Source organism: Antennarius striatus, chromosome 19 (genome assembly GCF_040054535.1).
Source record: "Antennarius striatus isolate MH-2024 chromosome 19, ASM4005453v1, whole genome shotgun sequence".
Classification (NCBI taxonomy): domain Eukaryota; kingdom Metazoa; phylum Chordata; class Actinopteri; order Lophiiformes; family Antennariidae; genus Antennarius; species Antennarius striatus.
This window is the reverse complement of record NC_090794.1, coordinates 1,786,174-1,800,718: the sequence shown is the minus strand read 5'-3', so window position 1 is coordinate 1,800,718 and position 14,545 is coordinate 1,786,174. Positions and strand designations below refer to the sequence as shown.

The 14,545-nt window shown below is 39.8% G+C and overlaps 2 protein-coding genes and 2 non-coding genes across 4 annotated transcripts; all 4 read left to right on the top strand.

Annotated features, from left to right (window-relative positions):
• Positions 1-28: 28 nt before the first annotated feature.
• LOC137613934 (U6atac minor spliceosomal RNA) lies at positions 29-156 on the top strand. The gene has a single exon (XR_011039014.1). It is a non-coding gene; the product is annotated as a U6atac minor spliceosomal RNA (small nuclear RNA).
• A 2,924-nt stretch (positions 157-3,080) lies between these two features.
• LOC137613814 (cartilage intermediate layer protein 1-like) lies at positions 3,081-4,133 on the top strand. The gene is made up of 3 exons (XM_068343266.1): positions 3,081-3,370; positions 3,753-3,854; positions 4,031-4,133. The coding sequence occupies exons 1-3, from the start codon at positions 3,081-3,083 to the stop codon at positions 4,131-4,133; spliced, it is 495 nt and encodes a 164-aa protein (XP_068199367.1).
• A 1,605-nt stretch (positions 4,134-5,738) lies between these two features.
• Positions 5,739-8,112, top strand: LOC137613912 (uncharacterized). Its single transcript, XM_068343391.1, has 8 exons — positions 5,739-5,817; positions 6,081-6,117; positions 6,242-6,275; positions 6,362-6,403; positions 6,800-6,971; positions 7,128-7,237; positions 7,362-7,536; positions 7,729-8,112. Exons 2-8 carry the CDS (start codon positions 6,106-6,108, stop codon positions 7,829-7,831), a joined length of 648 nt encoding a protein of 215 aa, XP_068199492.1. The 5' UTR covers positions 5,739-5,817; positions 6,081-6,105; the 3' UTR covers positions 7,832-8,112.
• Positions 8,113-8,868: 756 nt separating this feature from the next.
• LOC137613936 (U6atac minor spliceosomal RNA) lies at positions 8,869-8,996 on the top strand. Its single transcript, XR_011039016.1, has one exon. It is a non-coding gene; the product is annotated as a U6atac minor spliceosomal RNA (small nuclear RNA).
• Positions 8,997-14,545: the final 5,549 nt, after the last annotated feature.

The window sequence follows — 14,545 nt, the reverse complement described above, 5'->3', positions numbered from 1 at the left end:
GTCTTCTGATTTGCATTGCAATTGTCTTGTGTTATATGAAAGGAGAGAAGGTTAGCACTCCCCTTGACAAGGATGGAATAGGCCCCTGTGGCCTTCAACACACAAACGGTTAAGGCATTGCCACCTACCTCATGGCATCTCTAACCAGGTTTTTGGAGCGGCAGTGGCTCAGCGGTAGAGCAGATGTCTTGAAGACCAGACATCACCCAGCCATCGGCGGCTCGATTCCCACTACCAGCAAGACATCCTTCGGAGTGTGAGCTGATGATGGGAGGTGTCAGCTCACCTCCCAGCAACTGCCGAGGCGCCCTCGAGCAAGGCGCTGTCCCCCCCACAAGCTGCTCATTTGGGGCACGATCCCTCATGCGATCCTTTACTCTGCCTCCCCCTATGTTTACATACTAACTGCATGCCTACAGGTCCCTAGTGTGTTGTGTTTGTTCAGGGGCCTGCACATACAGTGCCTTGCACAAGTATTGGCCCATCAAGAACTTTTTGACATTTTGCCACATTTCAGGCTTCAAACTGAAAGATAACAAATTGAAAATATTTTTTAAGAATCAACATCATGTGAGATCTAATCGTGAAGTGGAACCAAATTTATTCAAAATTTTATGTTGTATTTACAAAAAAAAATTGAAAAGTAGGACGTGTAAAAGTATTGGCCCCCTTTGAGTCAATACTTTGTACAACTTCCTTTTGCTGCGATCACAGTCGCAAGTCTTTTTGGGTATGTCTCTATAAGTTTTGCACATCTTGAGACAGAAATATTTGCCCATTCCTCCTTACTAAACAGCTCAAGTTCCTCAAGGTTTGATGGAGATCGTTTGTGCACAGCAATTTTCAGATCTTTCCACAGTTGCTCCATTGGATTGAGGTCTGGACTTTGGCTTGGCCATTCTAACACCTTTACATGGTCAGTTTTAAACCATTCCATTGTAGATTTTGGTTTATGCTTAGAATTGTTGTCCTGTTGGAAGGTGAACCCCCAACCCCATCCTCAGGTCTTTTACAGACTCCAACAAATTTTCTGCTAGAATTGCCTTGTATTTTGCTCCATCCATCTTCCCATCAACTCTAAAAATCTTCCCAGTCCCAGCTGAAGAAAAGGAACCACAGAGCATGATGCTGCCACCACCATTTTTGACAGTGGGGATGCTGTTTTCACAGTGATGTGCAGTGTTACTCTTGCGCAAAACGTAACGTACGCATTCAGCCCAAAAAGTTCAATTTTGGTCTCATCTGACCAGAGCACCTAGTTCCGCATGTCATGTGTCTACCATGTGGCTTCTTGAAAACTCCAAACGGGCATCTTTTTGTTTTTCTGTCAGAAAAGACTTTCTTCTTTCCACTCTTCCATAAAGGCCAGATTTATGCAGAGTACGACAAATACTGTAGTTGTCTTATGGACAGATTGTCCCGCCTCAGCTGTGTATGTCTGCAGGTCATCCAGCGTGATAATGGGCCTCTTGGTTGCTTCCCTGCTTAGGGACGGTCAGGTATTGGTAGGTTTGCAGTGGTTTTATGCTCTCTCCATTTTGATATTATTGCTGGTACAGTGCTCCGGGAGACTTTTAAATATTGTGAAATGTTCTTGTATCCCATTCCTGCTTTGAACTTTTCCACAACTTTATCCTGGACCTGCCTGGTGTGTTTTTTGGTTTTCATGATGCTGCTTGTTCTCCAGTATTCTTTTCACAGACCTCTGAGACCTTCACAGAGCAGGTGCATTTAAACTGAGACCAAATGACACATAGGTGAACTCTGTTTGTCATTGTTGGTCATTTAGGTCAACATTGGATCATTCAGAAGTCATCAGGGAACTTCTGGAGTCAGTTAGCTGAGCTGAGAGAACAGGGGGCCAGTACTTTTGCACGTCCTACTTTTCAGTTTTTTATTTGTGAACACAATATAAAATGTTGAATAAATTTGGTTCCACTTCACGATTGTGTCTCACATGTTGTCGCTTCTTAAAAAATATTTTCAGTTTGTTATCTTTAAGTTTTAAGCCTGAAATGTGGCAAAGTGTCAAGAAGTTCTTGGGGGGCCAATACTTTCGCAAGGCACTGTATATGTGTTTATGTATGTCTAGCTGGAGAGTGTAAAGAGAATTTCCCGTTTCGGGATTACTAAAGTGTTATTCTTCTTCTTCACACTTGTGATCTGTCTGATTTTTTAAAAAAGGGGTGTCAAAGTCAAATACACGGAGGGCAAAAAAACATATTTGCTATAAGCCGAATGCCGGACTGGTTCAATGTTTATTAAAATATATTAAAATGAGCATAGCCTATTGAACCAAGCGCTAACACAGTGTAATGATGAAATTAAAAAAGCAATCTTTTGTTATGGCTCTGACAGTAACTTCCAGGGAAAACATTTTCAAAAGGCAAAAAAGCTTAATGTCCTTCAAAAAAAATATGTTCCTTAATATCAAGATAAGTGCATGAATGAAATTGCATGCATTATAAACTGAAAAGAAACTATCGTGGATGCATGATTGCATGCACAACAATAATATTGTGCATAAACAATAATAATGCATTATCGTGTAAAAAAATTAAAAAACTTTTAAAAATTGTGCTGCTCTATACAATCCTACCAATCACTGCTTTCAAATAGTAAAAAAACAAAACGTCAAATCAGTTGTATCCTTCTCATGGCTCTTATCTGCAATTTTCCCTGAGTCCATTCAACTGAAATATAAATACAAAAATCTATGGCACACAGACAAAACAATGCTTCCTTCAAAAAGACATCACATCTTGTAGAAACAAATTTAAAAATTTGACTCAATTTTAAACTGAAAGTACGTTCCTGCTCTGCGATGCACACTTGTCTGAGGCTGAGCCTGATAGTTGATGGTGTCTCATCTTTTGTTCAAGTTCATCAATGTTCGGGTCAGGCTCTGAGCTGAGGAAACCCTCAAGATAGAGTGAAGGTGTTCATCAGTCAGACGGCTCCTGTGTGATTTTGTGCTCAGCTTCATTAGAGAAAACCATCGTAGTTTTTGGTCAAAGCATACTGTATTTTGAGCCATTTTCCCCCCAAACCTTTTATGCTCTGGCAGGCCACATAAAATGATGTGGCGGGCCACATTTGGTCCCCAGGCCTTGACTTTGACACATGTGATCCAGACCAAGTCTCAGTTGTGCAGTTTCAAATGCCAAGATGATCACATCTCAAATTCTGTTTATACAGAATGCTGGACAGACTGGTTTGACAGAGATGACCCCTCTGGTAGTGGAGACTGGAAGACCCTCCTCAATCTTCCTGCTGAGAACAAAGGGAAGATCTGCCCCAAACCAGTGCAAATTGAGGCCAGGACCCTCACTGGGGTGGCTGCAGGTGCAACGGGGAATGTGATTCACAAGTAAGAACTTCACAAATAAAAATGATTTGATCATTTTAATGGAGTGGAATATAAATGTATAGATTACCAAAGTTGACTACCAGCAATCTCCTATTGACTATGGCTGAAAGATCATGAAATATTTTGATTCTGTATCTTTTTCAGAAGTGACACCACAACTGGATTCATTTGCTTAAACTCCCAACAGCCCAAGGGAAAAACCTGTAATGACTATTAAGTCCGTTTCAGCTGCCATCCCCCATTATGTGGTGGTGGAGGTACTGTATCACAGCACTGAACTAGTGTTCTGTTTATTTGCTAAAGGCAGCGCTAAACCAAAAATTAGGCTTTCACGTTTTTCTCACCAATCTTTTGGTATGCCTGAGAGACTTTGATTGATCAGGAAGGAATTTCAAGATGAAATCTGTAAAACTCCATTGTACATCGAAGCTGTTACCATTGACACAATGACCCCAGCAATCAGCACAGGAGAGACCATCTATATGTAAGTTGCAATGAAGTGAGAACACACCAATACAGTTATCCTCCTAACGGTACCATTGCATTGAAAATCATATTTCTAATGTGTTGGCTATGTAAGCAAGGATATATGGCTTTGGTAGTTTATAAACCAAAATATTCCCTTCCTGCTTAAATCCTTAATCATTGAATGATTTTCAGATACAATCCAACGCAAGGATTTGTTTGCCGCAATGAAGACCAGAAAGATGGAGCTTGCCATGACTACAAAGTTCGCTTTGGATGTCCATGCAACGAAAAATGACTCTACAACTGAGTCTGCGAACAGAGACAGTCAAAGTCTTATATTTTCTTTTATACTTTTCTAGAACAGAAGAAACACAATGAATTTGTGGTAGCCCTTGTAACAGCACAACGTGCGGCTTTATTCACCAACAATTTATGATTAACGTCTCTGGAAAATGACTGTTAGATGCTTTATGGTTTCTTTTCTCACATGAAATCATCAGCAACCTTATATCATGACTGTAGAAAGCAAATAAACCATGAACATAATAATGCTGTAAGTTCCCTCTTTACCTTAGTTCTGTTTATTAGGACAGTGTTCATGAGCTCATGTCCCGAGGGGAGGCAAACATGGAACCCTCTGTTAATAAATACAATCGTCACCAAAACAACTCTAAACTGACAAAAGGTAACCACAAATTAAAATGGCATGAAATTTAACCCATGAAAATCAGACACTGATTTGTAATTGTGGTTCAACAGACTGAGATAAACTCATGAAACAGGCTTGAACAAAAACGATGGTATCCAAAGAAATGACTGAAGACAATGTGACCACAAGGAAACTAAGACGGATCCTCTGTTTTGCATCACAGCTGTCTTCAAACTGATCATTTAAAGGGTAACAAGTAGGGACAAGTCACTTCAAGAGATTACAGACAAACACGTTAAAGGCAAAGACTATAAGACTATCTCCAAGCAGTTTGAAGTTCTCATGAGTACAGTACACAACATATTCAGAAGATTGAGTTCCATGTGAGTGTAGCCAACATTCCATGAGGAAAATTAAGAATGGCTGAACAGACCGGTAGTATGAACGGAAACCAAAGAGTCCGGAACAACTGCCAAAGAAGTTCAAGGTGTACTCCAAGGTCAGGGTGCATCAGCTCTGTGTTCAAGAACATTGTCGTGACTATGAAACATGAAGGAGGCTTTGTGATGTTCTGGGACTGATTTGCTGTATCAGGCACAGGTGTCTTAAAACTGTACAGGATATAATGAAATATCAAGACTATCAAGGAATTCTGAAGCAGAATGTGCTGCCCAGTGTCAGTTGCAGTTCATGGGTTTTCCAACAGAATAATGACCTAAAACACAGCTAAAAATACCCAATAATGGCTGACAGCCAAAAATTGGACAATCACAAGTGAGCACTGATCAAAATCCTATTGAACATCTGTGGAGAAGGAACCCTCAAACCTGTGTGAAGGTTTTCTCTCTATCATATAAATGTTAAATAATGGCGTTCCTCTATTATTTGTCTCTTTACAAATGTTCCTGGAAAAAAACCCCCCAAGTTAAATTCATGTAACATGACAATTATAAAGAGGAATTTCACAAACGGGTGGTACAGTGGTGTAGTGGGTAGCGCTGTATAGGCACAGAAAGGCGGTTCCAGGTTCGAGTCCCACTCTGGGTGGACTTTGCATGTTCTCTCTGTATCCCACGACAGTGGAAGAAACGGGTATTGAAAGTGTATTTGTGTAACTTCACAAACTGAGACTCTAATTTGCTCAAGGTTATGATTCATTGTCAGAGATGCCGTCTTATCAATGACCAAAAGGTAGTGGGAGCTGGCAGTACAGTAGGAGGTGTTGATAGCAGCAATGTGAACAGCCGTATATAAGGAAAAGGACAGGAGAGACTCACTACGGACGCCGACGATCACAGAACCACACTGTTCAAACCAGGACGTCCTTTGGGTGAGCCTCTTTACTTATTTCAGGATAAAAATGATCCTATTTTGAAGTTCAAACAGCTTTTAAACTGTCTTTTATGAAAGAATATGTTGTTTTAATTGAAAACAGCATTTAAATCCAGATAATTTCACTATGAAGAGGATGAAACTCAAAGAATGCCATTTCTAATTATTTTTGGCAATGTTATTATTCTATTTGTTTTTGAATATATTTCTGTACTACACACAGTTAATTGTTTTCATAAAAATGTCATCATTTCTCCACAGATTCAAAGGTCCCACTTTAGCAAACATGTTCAAACTGGTAATTAATTACATATTTTTAAAGAAAAACATTTTTGACATTGTCTACATAGGTGTCAGATATTTGTATGTAATATATTATATTTTGTGATTGTAAATTGTTTTATTTTCGCCTTTTCTTGCAGTTAAGCATTGCCATTGTTGCAGGATTGTTCATTGGTAGGTGCATCTCAATACTTGCAGGCAGTATGAACATAAGTATAACTTTAATAACTCAGTTATGATTGCTTTCATTACTCTTTCAGAAAGCCACCAGGAGCACCACAATGACACATCAGAACCACATGGTAAGCAGTCAGTGTGTTCAGATAAAATTTAAAAGAAATGTGACTGTCATTGCGGAAAAGGAAGAGAACATTTGGGTTAAATGAAGTTGATGTGATGTTGGTCCAAAAACATTACAAACTGAGTCATCATCTTCTCACCTTGTGATTATGATGTTGAAGGTCAAGTTTCTAACTTAATGTAGCCTTGCAGCCTTCTTCTAAACTGCTAGAGGTTAAAAGTGTCTCGTTGGAAAAGTCTGAAACCCTTCTGTTTTGCTTTTCTTCCAACTTTGTTCAGAAAAGCCCTCACCCACATCCACATTTCATTGTGAATTTGATTTGAGTTTGGATGTTCTGTCATTTAAAACTCATCTAGAAGAATTCACAATTGTGCAATTTCAACTTGTGTTTATAAAGAATGCTGGACAGACTGGTTTGACAGAGATGACCCCCCTGATACTGGAGACTGGGAAGACCTCAGAAATCTTCGTTCTGAGAACCCAGGCAAGATCTGCCCTAATCCAAAGCAAATTGAGGCTGAAACTAAATGTGGGATGACTCCAGCAAAAACAGGGGATGTGATTCATAGGTAAGACCTTCAAAAATGAAAAATTTTCGTTCGATGAAAAACAATGATGATGTATGTTGACCACCGACCAAATTTGACCACCACCATAAACTATATTTCCAATAAACTATGACTACAAGATCATAAACTTTGACCAAATCCATGTCTCTTTTTCAGAAGTGACACCATTAAGGGATTCATCTGCTTAAACTGCCAGCAGCCCATTGGCAAAATGTGTAATGACTATAAAGTTCGCTTCATGTGCGAGCCCCCCTATTGTGCCAAAGGTACTATATCACAGCATTGTACATGTGTCATGGTGAAATGCCAATACACAGCACTAAACCAAACATGAGGCTTTCACTCTGTTTCTCAACAATCACTCGGTGTGTCTTTCATCCCTTGATAAAGAGTGCTGGACCAATTGGTACGACAGGGATGACCCCGCTGGAACTGGAGACTGGGAGACTTTGAGTGACCTCAGGAGGGAAAACAAGGACGAAATCTGTGAAAACCCACTGCAAATTGAAGCTGTTACCGTCAAAACGATGACCGCAGCCGCCAACACAGGGGAGACCTTCCATGTGTAAGTTGCCTTGAAGCGAGAATACACAAAGAGATCTACCCTCTCAACAGTACTATTACATTAAAAGTCATATTTCTGTTGTGCTAGCTACGTAACCAAGGATATATGCCGTTGGTAGTTTATTCCTTGAAAAATCTTATCATTATAATATTACCTTCTTGCTTCAGTCTTGAATTATTAACTGGTTTTCAGATACAATCCAAATCGAGGATTTGCTTGCCGTAATGAAGACCAACAAGATGGAGCTTGCCTTGACTACAAAGTTCGCTTCAAATGTCCATGCAAAGAAGAATGACTCTACAGCTGAGAACCAGGGAAGACAACTGTTAAAGTAAAATTTATTTTGATTTCCCTTTGCTTGAATTTTCTTTTACATTTTCCTGCAATGTATGAAACATGATGCATTCTGCCAGTAAAAACATCCATGGCAGCCGGTGTAAGACCACATGTGACGTCATTCACCCATTAGTAAAGTTACTGTTAATGGCTCTGAAAAATGATCGTTAGATGCTTTATTCCTTTTTTTCGCATGAAATCATTAGCAACCTTGTCATGACTGTAGAAAACCAATCAACAATAAACAAAAAAATGCTATAAAGCTGCTTTGTCATTAAGTTGTCTCTTTATCTTAGTTCTGTTTATTAGGACTGTGTTCATGAGCTCATGTCTAGAGGGGAGGGCAAACATGAAGCCCTCTGTGAATGAAAGAAAAACACCATGGTCACTGAAATAACTTGAATCTCACAAAGGTAACCACAAATGTAATGGTATTTAATCAGACACTGATTTTCAATTGTGGTTCAACAGAATGAAATAAACTGGTCAAACAGGCCTTGTCAAAAAGGAACGTAACCCAAGAAACGATTGAAGACAATGTGACTTAAATGGTGTCTTAAATCTGTACAGGGTACAATAAAATATCAATACCATCAAGGAATTCTGGAGCGGAATGTGCTGCCCATTGTAAGCTGCAGGTCATGGGTTTTCCAACAGGATTACGATACAAACACAGCTAAAAATAACCTTGAATGACTCAGAGCTAAACATTGGACTATTCTGAAATGAACTTCTATGAGTCCTGATCCAAAAGATATTGAACATCTGTGTAGAAGAAACCCTTCAAACCTGTGTGAAGGTGTGCTGTCAAGTCCTATACATGTGACATATTTTGGTTAATAGACTGATTTTTAATAGTGGTTCAACAGAAAGAAATAAACTGATTAAACAGGTCTGAACAAAAACAACGGTACCCAAAGAAACGGTTGAAAACAATGTGACCACAGGGAAACTGAGACAATTGCGATGTCTTCTGATTTGCATTGCAATTGTCTTGTGTTATATGAAAGGAGAGAAGGTTAGCACTCCCCTTGACAAGGATGGAATAGGCCCCTGTGGCCTCCAACACACAAATGGTTAAGGCATTGCCACCTACCTCATGGCATCTCTAACCAGGTTTTTGGAGCGGCAGTGGCTCAGCGGTAGAGCAGATGTCTTGAAGACCAGACATCACCCAGCCATCGGCGGCTCGATTCCCACTACCACCAAGACATCCTTTGGAGTGTGAGCTGACGATGGGAGGTGTCAGCTCACCTCCCAGCAACTGCCGAGGCGGCCTCGACCAAGGCGCCGTCCCCCCCGCAAGCTGCTCATTTGGGGCACGATCCCTCATGCGATCCTTTACTCTGCCTCCCCCTATGTTTACATACTAACTGCATGCCTACAGGTCCCTAGTGTGTTGTGTTTGTTCAGGGGCCTGCACATACAGTGCCTTGCACAAGTATTGGCCCATCAAGAACTTTTTGACATTTTGCCACATTTCAGGCTTCAAACTGAAAGATAACAAATTGAAAATATTTTTTAAGAATCAACATCATGTGAGATCTAATCGTGAAGTGGAACCAAATTTATTCAAAATTTTATGTTGTATTTACAAAAAAAAATTGAAAAGTAGGACGTGTAAAAGTATTGGCCCCCTTTGAGTCAATACTTTGTACAACTTCCTTTTGCTGCGATCACAGTCGCAAGTCTTTTTGGGTATGTCTCTATAAGTTTTGCACATCTTGAGACAGAAATATTTGCCCATTCCTCCTTACTAAACAGCTCAAGTTCCTCAAGGTTTGATGGAGATCGTTTGTGCACAGCAATTTTCAGATCTTTCCACAGTTGCTCCATTGGATTGAGGTCTGGACTTTGGCTTGGCCATTCTAACACCTTTACATGGTCAGTTTTAAACCATTCCATTGTAGATTTTGGTTTATGCTTAGAATTGTTGTCCTGTTGGAAGGTGAACCCCCAACCCCATCCTCAGGTCTTTTACAGACTCCAACAAATTTTCTGCTAGAATTGCCTTGTATTTTGCTCCATCCATCTTCCCATCAACTCTAAAAATCTTCCCAGTCCCAGCTGAAGAAAAGGAACCACAGAGCATGATGCTGCCACCACCATTTTTGACAGTGGGGATGCTGTTTTCACAGTGATGTGCAGTGTTACTCTTGCGCAAAACGTAACGTACGCATTCAGCCCAAAAAGTTCAATTTTGGTCTCATCTGACCAGAGCACCTAGTTCCGCATGTCATGTGTCTACCATGTGGCTTCTTGAAAACTCCAAACGGGCATCTTTTTGTTTTTCTGTCAGAAAAGACTTTCTTCTTTCCACTCTTCCATAAAGGCCAGATTTATGCAGAGTACGACAAATACTGTAGTTGTCTTATGGACAGATTGTCCCGCCTCAGCTGTGTATGTCTGCAGGTCATCCAGCGTGATAATGGGCCTCTTGGTTGCTTCCCTGCTTAGGGACGGTCAGGTATTGGTAGGTTTGCAGTGGTTTTATGCTCTCTCCATTTTGATATTATTGCTGGTACAGTGCTCCGGGAGACTTTTAAATATTGTGAAATGTTCTTGTATCCCATTCCTGCTTTGAACTTTTCCACAACTTTATCCTGGACCTGCCTGGTGTGTTTTTTGGTTTTCATGATGCTGCTTGTTCTCCAGTATTCTTTTCACAGACCTCTGAGACCTTCACAGAGCAGGTGCATTTAAACTGAGACCAAATGACACATAGGTGAACTCTGTTTGTCATTGTTGGTCATTTAGGTCAACATTGGATCATTCAGAAGTCATCAGGGAACTTCTGGAGTCAGTTAGCTGAGCTGAGAGAACAGGGGGCCAGTACTTTTGCACGTCCTACTTTTCAGTTTTTTATTTGTGAACACAATATAAAATGTTGAATAAATTTGGTTCCACTTCACGATTGTGTCTCACATGTTGTCGCTTCTTAAAAAATATTTTCAGTTTGTTATCTTTAAGTTTTAAGCCTGAAATGTGGCAAAGTGTCAAGAAGTTCTTGGGGAGCCAATACTTTCGCAAGGCACTGTATATGTGTTTATGTATGTCTAGCTGGAGAGTGTAAAGAGAATTTCCCGTTTCGGGATTACTAAAGTGTAATTCTTCTTCTTCACACTTGTGATCTGTCTGATTTTTAAAAAAAGGGGTGTCAAAGTCAAATACACGGAGGGCAAAAAAACATATTTGCTATAAGCCGAATGCCGGACTGGTTCAATGTTTATTAAAATATATTAAAATGAGCATAGCCTATTGAACCAAGCGCTAACACAGTGTAATGATGAAATTAAAAAAGCAATCTTTTGTTATGGCTCTGACAGTAACTTCCAGGGAAAACATTTTCAAAAGGCAAAAAAGCTTAATGTCCTTCAAAAAAAATATGTTCCTTAATATCAAGATAAGTGCATGAATGAAATTGCATGCATTATAAACTGAAAAGAAACTATCGTGGATGCATGATTGCATGCACAACAATAATATTGTGCATAAACAATAATAATGCATTATCGTGTAAAAAAATTAAAAAACTTTTAAAAATTGTGCTGCTCTATACAATCCTACCAATCACTGCTTTCAAATAGTAAAAAAACAAAACGTCAAATCAGTTGTATCCTTCTCATGGCTCTTATCTGCAATTTTCCCTGAGTCCATTCAACTGAAATATAAATACAAAAATCTATGGCACACAGACAAAACAATGCTTCCTTCAAAAAGACATCACATCTTGTAGAAACAAATTTAAAAATTTGACTCAATTTTAAACTGAAAGTACGTTCCTGCTCTGCGATGCACACTTGTCTGAGGCTGAGCCTGATATTTGATGGTGTCTCATCTTTTGTTCAAGTTCATCAATGTTCGGGTCAGGCTCTGAGCTGAGGAAACCCTCAAGATAGAGTGAAGGTGTTCATCAGTCAGACGGCTCCTGTGTGATTTTGTGCTCAGCTTCATTAGAGAAAACCATCGTAGTTTTTGGTCAAAGCATACTGTATTTTGAGCCATTTTTCCCCCAAACCTTTTATGCTCTGGCAGGCCACATAAAATGATGTGGCGGGCCACATTTGGTCCCCAGGCCTTGACTTTGACACATGTGATCCAGACCAAGTCTCAGTTGTGCAGTTTCAAATGCCAAGATGATCACATCTCAAATTCTGTTTATACAGAATGCTGGACAGACTGGTTTGACAGAGATGACCCCTCTGGTAGTGGAGACTGGAAGACCCTCCTCAATCTTCCTGCTGAGAACAAAGGGAAGATCTGCCCCAAACCAGTGCAAATTGAGGCCAGGACCCTCACTGGGGTGGCTGCAGGTGCAACGGGGGATGTGATTCACAAGTAAGAACTTCACAAATAAAAATGATTTGATCATTTTAATGGAGTGGAATATAAATGTATAGATTACCAAAGTTGACTACCAGCAATCTCCTATTGACTATGGCTGAAAGATCATGAAATATTTTGATTCTGTATCTTTTTCAGAAGTGACACCACAACTGGATTCATTTGCTTAAACTCCCAACAGCCCAAGGGAAAAACCTGTAATGACTATTAAGTCCGTTTCAGCTGCCATCCCCCATTATCTGGTGGTGGAGGTACTGTATCACAGCACTGAACTAGTGTTCTGTTTATTTGCTAAAGGCAGCGCTAAACCAAAAATTAGGCTTTCACGTTTTTCTCACCAATCTTTTGGTATGCCTTTTGTTGTTCACTGAAGTTTGCTGGACCAGGTGGTTCGACAGGGACAACCCCAGTGGAACTGGAGACTGAGAGACTTTGATTGATCAGGAAGGAATTTCAAGATGAAATCTGTAAAACTCCATTGTACATCGAAGCTGTTACCATTGACACAATGACCCCAGCAATCAGCACAGGAGAGACCATCTATATGTAAGTTGCAATGAAGTGAGAACACACCAATACAGTTATCCTCCTAACGGTACCATTGCATTGAAAATCATATTTCTAATGTGTTGGCTATGTAAGCAAGGATATATGGCTTTGGTAGTTTATAAACCAAAATATTCCCTTCCTGCTTAAATCCTTAATCATTGAATGATTTTCAGATACAATCCAACGCAAGGATTTGTTTGCCGCAATGAAGACCAGAAAGATGGAGCTTGCCATGACTACAAAGTTCGCTTTGGATGTCCATTCAACGAAAAGTGACTCTACAACTGAGTCTGCGAACAGAGACAGTCAAAGTCTTATATTTTCTTTTATACTTTTCTAGAACAGAAGAAACACAATGAATTTGAGGTAGCCCTTGTAACAGCACAACGTGCGGCTTTATTCACCAACAATTTATGATTAACGTCTCTGGAAAATGACTGTTAGATGCTTTATGGTTTCTTTTCTCACATGAAATCATCAGCAACCTTATATCATGACTGTAGAAAGCAAATAAACAATGAACATAATAATGCTGTAAGTTCCCTCTTTACCTTAGTTCTGTTTATTAGGACAGTGTTCATGAGCTCATGTCCCGAGGGGAGGCAAACATGGAACCCTCTGTTAATAAATACAGTCGTCACCAAAACAACTCTAAACTGACAAAAGGTAACCACAAATTAAAATGGCATGAAATTTAACCAATGAAAATCAGACACTGATTTGTAATTGTGGTTCAACAGACTGAGATAAACTCATGAAACAGGCTTGAACAAAAACGATGGTATCCAAAGAAATGACTGAAGACAATGTGACCACAAGGAAACTAAGACGGATCCTCTGTTTTGCATCACAGCTGTCTTCAAACTGATCATTTAAAGGGTAACAAGTAGGGACAAGTCACCTCAAGAGATTACAGACAAACACATTAAAGGCAAAGACTATAAGACTATCTCCAAGCAGTTTGACGTTCTCATGAGTACAGTACAACATATTCAGAAGATTGAGTTCCATGTGAGTGCAGCCAACATTCCATGAGGAAAATTAAGAATGGTTGAACAGACCGATAGTATGAACGGAAACCAAAGAGTCCGGAACAACTGCCAAAGAAGTTCAAGGTGTACTCCAAGGTCAGGGTGCATCAGCTCTGTGTTCAAGAACATTGTCGTGACTATGAAACATGAAGGAGGCTTTGTGATGTTCTGGGACTGATTTGCTGTATCAGGCACAGGTGTCTTAAATCTGTACAGGATATAATGAAATATCAAGACTATCAAGGAATTCTGAAGCAGAATGTGCTGCCCAGTGTCAGTTGCAGTTCATGGGTTTTCCAACAGAATAATGACCTAAAACACAGCTAAAAATACCCAATAATGGCTGACAGCCAAAAATTGGACAATCACAAGTGAGCACTGATCAATATCCTATTGAACATCTGTGGAGAAGGAACCCTTCAAACCTGTGTGAAGGTTTTCTCTCTATCATATAAATGTTAAATAATGGCGTTCCTCTATTATTTGTCTCTTTACAAATGTTCCTGGAAGAAAAACCCCCAAGTTAAATTCATGTAACATGACAATTATAAAGAGGAATTTCACAAACGGGTGGTACAGTGGTGTAGTGGGTAGCGCTGTATAGGCACAGAAAGGCGGTTCCAGGTTTGAGTCCCACTCTGGGTGGACTTTGCATGTTCTCTCTGTATCCCACGACAGTGGAAGAAACGGGTATTGAAAGTGTATTTGTGTAACTTCAGAAACTGAGACTCTAATTTGCTCAAGGTTAT